Genomic DNA, 9,539 nt, shown 5'->3' with positions numbered 1-9,539 from the left:
TGTGTGTCTCTCTCTCTCCCTGTGTGTGTCTCTCTCTCCCTGTGTGTCTCTCTCTCCCTGTGTGTCACTCTCTCTCCCTGTGTGTGTCTCTCTCTCCCTGTGTGTCTCCCTCTCTCCCTGTGTGTCTCTCTCTCCTGTGTGTGTCTTTCTCCCTGTGTGTGTCTCTCTCTCTCTCCCTCTCCCTGTGTGTGTGTTTCCCTCTCTCCGTGTGTGTCTGTTTTTGTATCTGTGTGTGTCTCACTCTGTCTCTCCCACTCTGTGTATGTCCCCTCCCCCCTCTCAGTCTGTCGACCCCTCTTGCAATCCCTCCTCCCTCGCTGTCTCCACCTCTGTGTATATCTCTCTGTCCCTCCTCTCTCTGTGCTGTTGACCTCTATGGAGGGGATCGTGGAGACCGGGATCCTGCCAGCGGCTGCAGCCGCCCCCAGCCACCTCTCCCCCAGGAAGAAGCCGAGAATGGTAAATTGGTGAGCGGTATAGAGGGTGAGGCCGAACCGGGAGCAACGGGAAAGAAACCGGGGCAGAAACAGCAGCTTTTTCTTGGAAATAGAGACCGAGTTAGCTCAGAGATAGAGACAGACACAGAGAGAGAGATAAACAGAGAGACAAACACAGATTGATCGAGATAGAGGCAGACACAGACAGACAGAAATAAATAGAGAGACATAGACACAGATGGAGGGAGATGGGGGGAGGGATATGGAGAGACATAGAGATGAAAGTGACGGAGAGATAGAGAAAGGAATATGGGCTGGATTCTCCGACCCCCCTCCGGTGGGAGAATCGCCATGGCGCCGCGTGAATCGCGCCACACCGCCCCTATTCTGGGATGCGATTCTCCCACCACTGTGAAACGGCCGTGTGCGAATAGCGCCGGGCCGTACGGAGAATCGGCGCAAATGGCCGTAGCGTCGATTCTCCTGTCCGGATGAGCCAAAGTCACGCTGGCACCGTTCCAACATGCTATAATACAGCGCCAGAGAGTCGTGCTGGCTGACGCTGCTAGAAGAGGTGAATGATGGCGTGGGGAGCCTGGGGGGGGGGGGGGGGCACGTGGTGCGCGTTGGTGTGTTGGGGGTGGGGACCCCGGGATGGGGAGCGGGATGGCCATGTCTGCAGGTGGTGTGGGGGAGGCCCTGGGGGGGGGGGGGGGGGCGGGGAGGGTGCCCTGCACATCTGCTGCCGGGGTGGGGCGAGGTGGATGGGGGGAGGTGGGGGTTGGCCCCACACATCCGCTGCCAGGGGTGGGGGGAAGTGGGCGTGGCGGTGGGGGCACGGAAGGCTGCGAGCGGCCACGGCCTGCTATGATGGCGGACACGCGGTCGTCTCCCCAGCCTGTCCGCTGTCACGGCCACGGGGCCCGGCCGTCCTGACTTGTGCCAGACCCCCCCCGACCAGCGGCACCCATTGGCAGGTGGTTCCAGGGTGGCACACATGGCAGCCACCCCATGAGGGCAGTGCCATCGGACGGTGGCCCTGGCACGGGGTACAGCCGACAGATGCCAGGCCACTGAGGGGGTGGGGGTGCGGCATGTGCTGGCAACTGGGCCTGCCATGCTGCCTATAGCACCTGGTCATGGAGGGGGGTCCACCAGTGATGAAACCCTGTCTACTCCCACCCCCTACAGATCGTACAATGTTTAGCCATCTTCCAGCGTTGTTGGCCGCCGTGACGGGGCTGCTGCCCTGCATGAGGCCCAGTGGGAGCTGGAGCACGGGCGTGAGAGGGAGTTGGTGGAGCCTGCTGTAGAGCAGGCGCAGGAGTGGCATCATGCTATGCGGGAGCCACAGCATGGGGGTGCCAAGGGGGGAGGAGGAGGAGGAGTGTGTGCCACGGCCACGGCAGCGTCCAATGCAACACCGTGTGTACTGGCCCCGCATGTCCTTCAAGGACCTCACGGACAGGGCGTGCAGGAGGAGACTGCGGATGTGCCGCAAGACCGTCGGCCAGCCCTGCCACCAGATGGCACACCTGGCACCACACGGGACCAGGGGTGGACATGCCCTCCCGGTGGCTGTCAAGTTGACGGTCGCCCTCAACGTCTTCGCGATGGGGTCGTTCCAGTTGCAGAGTGGGGATCTGTCTGGCATCTCCCAGCCATCGGTGCACAGGTGCATCCGGGCCGTCACCGACGCCTTGTAAGACAGTGCGGACCAGTACATCCAGTTCCCTGTGGACCGTGCGCACCAAGATGCCCGCGCAGTGGGGTTCGCCACTGTTGCCCAGATTCCCATGGTGTAGGGGGCGATCGATGGAGTGCACATCGCCATGCGGCCCACCTCGGAGGAAAGGACCACGCGCCTAAACAGGAAGGGTACACATGCAATGTACGTGCAAGCTGTCTCCGACCACAGGATGACAATCCTGCACGTCTGCGCCAGGTACCCTGGCAGTGTGCATGACTCCTTTATACTGGCCCAATTGTTCATCCCCCCCCCCACCCCCCGGCTGCAGGGCTGGTTGCTGGGCGACAGGGGCTACCTGTTGCGGTCGTGGCTGATGACGCCTACACGGAGGCCACAGACCAACGCTACAACGATGCCCATGCAGCGACGAGGGGTGTGGTCGAGAGATGCTTTGGGATGCTGAAGATGCGGTTCAGATGCCTGGACCGTTCTGGAGGGGCCCGCCAGTACCCGTCGGAGCGGGTCGGCTGCATTGTTGTGGTCTGCTGCGTCCTACACAACACAGCCCAGCAGAGGGTCGATGTGCTGGAGGAGGAGGACGGGCAGGATGAGGGGAACTCTTCTCCAGGTAAGGGGGGAGCCGATGTACGGGACATGTGGGATCGACAGGAACACGAGGCTTCCCGGTGTCACCAGCTGCGCCAGGAGGCATGGGAAACGCTGGTAGCTGCCCGTTTCGGCGATCATGGTGGGCGGCAGTAGAGATGGGCATGGGCACAGGCAGCGGGTTCGCACCTCCCCAACGGACACTCACCTCCCCCAACCCCACCCCCACGACAACACCCTCACCTCCCACCCCCAATCCTCCCACCACAACACCCGCATGCACACCATGACACATCTGCCTGCTGCACAACGGGATGGGGGGCACGGTCGATGGTGTACGCGGGTCTGCTACAAGGCAGGGAGGATGGTGACAGCCTGCTCTGCAATGGGCTCCGAGCCATACATTGTTCAACAATGTCTGACTCATGGCCACATCACAACCCTCCACCTGGGTGGACTGCACGCAGCCCTGACACTGCATCTCATGGCCCTGTCGTATGGCCGGGGGCGGGCTGGTGTGGGGGAACCGTGAGGGGGGGGTGGGGGGCGCAGGTCACATGCACTGGAGCCCAACCTCTATCGCAGCACCCGTCGCACACACTGGCACACAGTCCCCGCCCCACCCCCTGCACGCACCGGACAGAGTACAGACGCAGTGTGGAATGTGTTTAATAACAGACATCCTGTACATGTGCCCTAGCCCATCTAACTAATCTGTGCCCTGCACCCGTGTCAACTCACTCATCCATGTCTACCTTTCTGGCCTTACAGGCCCTATGACTACGTCTAGGTGTTCCCCCAGACGGTACTGCAGAACTGGAGGTGGACTCCTGTGATTCCTGCCCTGTGACTGTGGTCCCCGTCGGCGGCCGCTTCCTGGGGCGGCCTGGCCTGGATGGGCCAGGCTGCACCTCGGGCAATTGGGATGGTGCAATGGTGCACCAGGCAGTAGGGTGGGTGCGGAAGTGGCGCGGGGAAGTGCCCCAGCACCTCCTCTCCCCCCAGGGTGCCCGGTGGCCCCCGGGGCTCCCCATGGGATGGGGGTGTGAACGATCCAGCACCTGGGGCACCGGCATTACCTGACGTTGCCAGTCCTGGAGGCCTGCGCTGGTATCGACCAGGGTCTGGATGTTCACGACCATGGAGCGTAGGGAGTGCGCCAACCGTGTCTGGCTCTGTACAATTGGCTCTGGCCAATGGCACTGATGCTGTCAGCGATGGCCTGCAGAGACAGGGTCTTGGCCTGCCTGAACAGGGCCTTGGCCTGCTGGGACTGGGCCTTGGCCTGCCTGGACTGGGCCTTGGCCTGCCGGGACTGGGCCTTGGCCTGCCGGGACTGGGCCTTGGCCTGCTGGGACTGGGCCTTGGCCTGCTGGGACTTGGCCTGCTGGGACTGGGCCTTGTCCTGCTGGGACTGGGCCTTGTCCTGCTGGGACTGGGCCTTGTCCTGCTGGGACTGGGCCTTGTCCTGCTGGGACTGGGCCTTGTCCTGCTGGGACTGGCCCAGGTTGTTGAGCGTCTCTGCGATGTTCAGCTGGCTCTGGCCCATGGTTTCCTGTGCGACGGCAGCCCTGTCCCGGGCCACGGAGGCCGCATGCCCGGATAGCCCCAGGCCTTGCAGGCTCAGACCCACGCCCGACACTGTCGCCACCATTGTCTCCACCACGGACACCACCATTTCCTGTTCCTGGATGCGGATGCACTCCTGCACTTGCGCCTGCAGGTGCTGGAAGTTGGCCGTCACCTTCTCACACCCCTGGGACCCCGACTCCATTGGGTCTATGGGTGGGCGGCAGACCCGTCCAGGCAACAGGTGTTTGCCGAGGCTGGGCTGCCCTCCCACCGTCCGGCCCCTCGGCTGCTCCTACCTCCACCTGCTGTACTGGAATGGCTGTGTGGTGCGCACCAGTTACTGTCCCAGAAGCCTCATCACTAACATGACCAACCGAGGTGAGTGTCTCTGCGATGGCGGGGGGTGGAGGAGATAGATGTGACGCCACCTCAGTGTCTTCATCGGACCTGTGGTCGGGGGTCCCCTGGGGTGCCGTGTCCTGTCTGTCCGTCACCTCCGTGTTGGTGTCTTGTGTCCTTTCATGTCTGTCTCTCCCCTATGTGCTGTGTCGTTGTGTTGTCACTGGACTGGGCTGGGGGGCTGATATTAGAGCTGCCCTCCCCGTCGTTGCTAGAGTCCCTGTGGGCTGGCCGTCCAGGTGCTGGATGTGGGCGGTGTCCGCTGGGTGCTCCAGGTCGGTCACCACGTGGCCCTACAACTCACAATACACCATCATGGTTAGGTGGGTGCAAGGGGGTGTGGTTCGTGGTACGCGGGTGAGATGGGAGGGCTGAGGGAAGGGGGCTGAGGGGAGAGGCCTGAGGGGAGAGGGCTGAGAGGAGGGGGCTGAGGGGAGGGGGCCGAGGGGAGAGGGCTGGGAGGGGAGAGGGCTGGGAGGGGAGAGGGCTGAGGGGAGGGGGCTGAGGGGAGGGGGCTGAGGGGAGGGGGCTGAGGGGAAAAGGCTGAGGGGAGAGGCCTGAGGGGAGAGGGCTGAGGGAAGGGGGCTGAGGGGAGAGGGCTGAGGGAAGGGGGCTGAGGGGAGACGGCTGAGGGGAGAGGGCTGAGAGGAGGGGGCTGAGGGGAGGGGGCCGAGGGGAGAGGGCTGGGAGGGGAGAGGGCTGGGAGGGGAGAGGGCTGAGGGGAGGGGCTGAGGGGAGGGGGCTGAGGGGAGGGGGCTGAGGGGAGAGGGCTGAGAGGAGAGGGCTGAGAGGAGGGGGCTGAGGGGAGGGGGCCGAGGGGAGAGGGCTGGGAGGGGAGAGGGCTGGGAGGGGAGAGGGCTGAGGGAGGGGGCTGAGGGGAAAAGGCTGAGGGGAGAGGCCTGAGGGGAGAGGGCTGAGGGAAGGGGGCTGAGGGGAGAGGGCTGAGGGAAGGGGGCTGAGGGGAGACGGCTGAGGGGAGAGGGCTGAGGGGAGAGGGCTGAGGGGAGGGGGCTGAGGGGAAAAGGCTGAGGGGAGGGGGCTGAGAGGAGAGGAGGGGGCTGAGGGGAGGGGGCTGAGGGGGAGGGGGCTGAGGGGAGGGGGCTGAGGGGAAAAGGCTGAGGGGAGGGGGCTGAGAGGAGAGGAGGGGGCTGAGGGGAGGGGGCTGAGAGGAGAGGAGGGGGCTGAGGGGAGGGGGCTGAGGAGAGGGGGCTGAGGGGAGAGGGCTGAGGGAAGGGCTGAGGGAGAGGGCTGAGGGAGGGGGGCTGAGGGGAGAGGGCTGAGGGAGGGTGAGGGGAGGGGGCCTTGATGGGGGAGGGGGGCTGAGGGGGAGGGGGCTGAGGGGAGAGGGCTCAGGGAAGGGGGCTGAGGGGAGAGGGCTGAGGGAGGGGGCTGAGAGGAGAGGAGGGGCTGAGGGAGGGGGCTGAGAGGAGAGGAGGGGGGCTGAGGGGAGGGGGCTGAGAGAAGAGAGAGGGCTGAGGGGAGGGGGCTGAGAGGGAGAGGGGGAGAGGGCGAGGGAGCTGAGGGCTGAGGGGGGCTGAAGGGAGACGTGGCTGAAGGGAGAGGGCTGAGGGGAGAGGGCTGAGGGGAGAGGGCTGAGGGGAGTGGGCTGAGGGGAGAGTGGAGGGAAAGGGCTGAGGGGAGAGGGCTGAAGGGAGAGGGCTGAAGGGAGAGGGCTGAGGGGGGAGTGCTGAGGGGAGAGGGCTGAGGGGAGGGGGCTGAGGGGAGCGGGCTGAGGGGAGGGGGCTGAGGGGAGTGGGCTGAGGGGAGGGGCTGAGCAGAGAGGGCTGAGGGGAGGGGGCTGAGGGGAGTGTGCTGAGGGAGAGGGCTGAGGGGAGAGGGCTGAGGGAAGGGGGCTGAGGGGAGGGGGCTGAGGGGAGAGGGCTGAGGGAGGGGGCTGAGGGGAGAGGGCTGAGGGGAAGGGGCTGAGGGGAGGGGGCTGAGGGGAGAGGGGCTGAGGGAAGGGGCCTGAGGGGAGAGGGCTGAGGGGAGAGGGCTGAGGGAAGAGGGCTGAGGGAATGGGGCTGAGGGGAGAGGGCTGAGAGGAGGGGGCTGAGGGGGGGGGCTGAGGGCTGAGGGGAGAGGGCTGAGGGGAAGGGGCTGAGGGGAGGGGGCTGAGGGGAGAGGGCTGAGGGGGAGAGGGCTGAGGGGAGAGGGCTGAGGGGAGGGGGCTGAGGGGAGGGGGCTGAGGGCTGAGGGGAGAGGACTGAGGGGGGAGGGGAGGGGGCTGAGGGCTGAAGGGAGAGGGCTGAGGGGAGAGGGCTGAGGGGAGAGTGGAGGGAAAGGGCTGAGGGAGAGGGCTGAAGGGAGAGGGGAGAGGGCTGAGGGGGGAGTGCTGAGGGGAGGGGGCTGAGGGGAGCGGGCTGAGGGGAGGGGGCTGAGGGGAGAGGGCTGAGGGGAGGGGCTGAGGGGAGGGGGCTGAGCGGAGAGGGCTGAGGGGAGGGGGCTGAGGGTAGTGTGCTGAGGGGAGGGGGCTGAGGGGAGAGGGCTGAGGGAAGGGGCCTGAGGGGAGAGGGCTGAGGGGAGAGGGCTGAGGGAAGAGGGCTGAGGGAAGGGGGCTGAGGGGAGAGGGCTGAGGGGAGGGGGCTGAGGGGAGGGGGCTGAGGGCTGAGGGGAGAGGGCTGAGGGGAGGGGGCTGAGGGGAGGGGGCTGAGGGGAGAGGGCTGAGGGGAGAGGGCTGAGGGGAAGGGGCTGAGGGGAGGGGGCTGAGGGGAGAGGGCTGAGGGGGAGAGGGCTGAGGGGAGAGGGCTGAGGGAAGGGGCCTGAGGGGAGAGGGCTGAGGGGAGAGGGCTGAGGGAAGAGGGCTGAGGGAAGGGGGCTGAGGGGGGAGGGCTGAGGGGAGGGGGCTGAGGGCTGAGGGGAGAGGGCTGAGGGGAGGGGGCTGAGGGGAGGGGGCTGAGGGGAGAGGACTGAGGGGAGAGGGCTGAGGGGAAGGGGCTGAGGGGAGGGGGCTGAGGGGAGAGGGCTGAGGGGGAGAGGGCTGAGGGGAGAGGGCTGAGGGGAGGGGGCTGAGGGGAGAGGGCTGAGGGGAGAGGACTGAGGGGGGAGGGGTGGGGGCTGAGGGGGGGCTGAGGGCTGAGGGGAGAGGGCTGAGGGGAGAGGGCTGAGGGGAGAGTGGAGGGAAAGGGCTGAGGGGAGAGGGCTGAAGGGAGAGGGGATAGGGCTGAGGGGGGAGTGCTGAGGGGAGGGGGCTGAGGGGAGCGGGCTGAAGGGAGGGGGCTGAGGGGAGAGGGCTGAGGGGAGGGGGCTGAGGGGAGGGGGCTGAGGGGAGAGGGGAGAGGGCTGAGGGCTGAGGGGAGGGGGCTGAGGGGAGGGGACTGAGGGGAGAGGGCTGAGGGGGAGAGGGCTGAGGGGGAGAGGGCTGAGGGGGGGAGGGCTGAGGGGGTGAGGGGTAGGGGGTGAGGGGAAGGGGGACTGGAAGGAGATCTAACTTGGTGGCGTGCCCACCAACCATTGGCAATCGCCTGGTCCTCGGGTGCACCGGCTATGTCCAGTGCCCTCTGCTCGTGCACAGTGAGCTGGCACAGGTCAGATTCACCCCCTCCTGTTCGGGCTTGCTGCGTTGGTTGTGGGCGCTCTTTTCCTGGGGGGGGGGGGGGGGCAGGAATAACAACATTGTCAGGCAGTCCACTGCATGCAGGTGGGTCTATGTTGGCATGGGTGCACAGGGTACAGGGCCAACGTGGCTTGTATGGGTAGCTGCAGCCATGTGCCTCACGGCTGTGGTTGTACCATCCCCCTGGGGAGGGGGTGGGTGTCACACATGTAGGGGGAGTTGGTGTCATGGGCACATTGCTGGGTACACACCCTGGCTGCCCTCAGTAGGTCGTGGAGTCTTTTGCGGCACTGCTCGCCAGTCCTGGGTGTCACCGCGGTGGCATCACGGCCGCGCCCACCTCCCTCCACAGACACCAAGCCATATTGGCTGGCACCCTCCGGCCAGGTCCAGAGTACAGACCTCCTCACCTCGAGGGCATCCAGCAGCGCCTCCGGATAGTGGTGTGTGAATCTGGCCGCTGCTCGGCGTGGCGCCATGGTCCCCCGTCAGCAGCCTGTGTGCTCGCGTCACCTGTTTTGCGCCACGTCGTTTATGCCCCCGCGCTTCCCGCCACGGCCCTTCTAGCCCCTTTGTAGGCCGGAGAATGTCATCTCGGAACGGGCAGCGGCAGCCCGTTTTCCCGCCGGCGCCCGCACTCTGTCGCCGGAGCGAAGAATTTCGGCCTATAATTTGGATCAATATGAGGGACGGAGAATCGGCTGGGGGGGGGGGGGCAGCGTGACTCCCGCCCCGCCGCCTAACGTGGCTGCTGGATTCTCCGGCGCCGGTTTTTCGGGCGGCGGCGGGAATCGAGCCGCGCCGTTCAGGGTCCGTTGGCAGTGACCCCTCCCGCCGATTCTCCAGCTTGCGATGGGCTGAGTGACCACCCGTTCCTGGGGGGGGCACGGGGAGATCTGGCCCCAGGGGGCCCCCCACGGTGGCCTGGCCTGTGATCGGGGCCCACCCGATCTTTTTGCCTTAAAAAGATTTAAAGATTCAGCTTTCACTGTCTTTTGTGAAAGCGAGTTCTGAAGACTCAATACTCTTTGAGAGAAATAATTTCTTCATATCATGGGCCATTCCTTATTTTTAAACAGTGGCCCCTAATTTTACATTCTCCCATAAGAGGAAACATCCTCTTCACGTCTACCTTGTCGGGATCGCACATATTTCAATCAAATTGCCTATTACTCTTCTAATTTCCATTGGCCGAGCCTGTCCAATCTTTCCTCACAAGACAACCTGTCCATTTCCGGTATCAATCAATAAACCTTCTCTGAATTGCTTCTAATGTATTTGC

At 65.2% G+C, this 9,539-nt stretch overlaps 1 protein-coding gene across 2 annotated transcripts in view; it reads left to right on the top strand.

Annotated features, from left to right (window-relative positions):
* The first annotated feature begins 241 nt into the window (after window positions 1-241).
* The window catches only part of LOC119969060 (cytosolic 5'-nucleotidase 1A-like), an 80,415-nt gene continuing 71,117 nt past the window's right edge, over window positions 242-9,539 (top strand). Inside the window, exon 1 of one of the 2 annotated variants that reach the window (XM_038802248.1) lies at window positions 242-459. In XM_038802248.1, coding sequence (XP_038658176.1) covers window positions 376-459 — 84 coding nt within the window. In that variant the 5' untranslated portion in view covers window positions 242-375. The remainder of the gene's footprint in view (window positions 460-9,539) is intronic. The other variant, XM_038802256.1, reaches the window with a different exon arrangement.

Source organism: Scyliorhinus canicula, chromosome 1 (assembly GCF_902713615.1).
Source record: "Scyliorhinus canicula chromosome 1, sScyCan1.1, whole genome shotgun sequence".
In the NCBI taxonomy this organism is placed as follows: domain Eukaryota; kingdom Metazoa; phylum Chordata; class Chondrichthyes; order Carcharhiniformes; family Scyliorhinidae; genus Scyliorhinus; species Scyliorhinus canicula.
The sequence above is the reverse complement of the archived record's forward strand: the minus strand, read 5'-3'. Positions and strand labels throughout refer to the sequence as shown.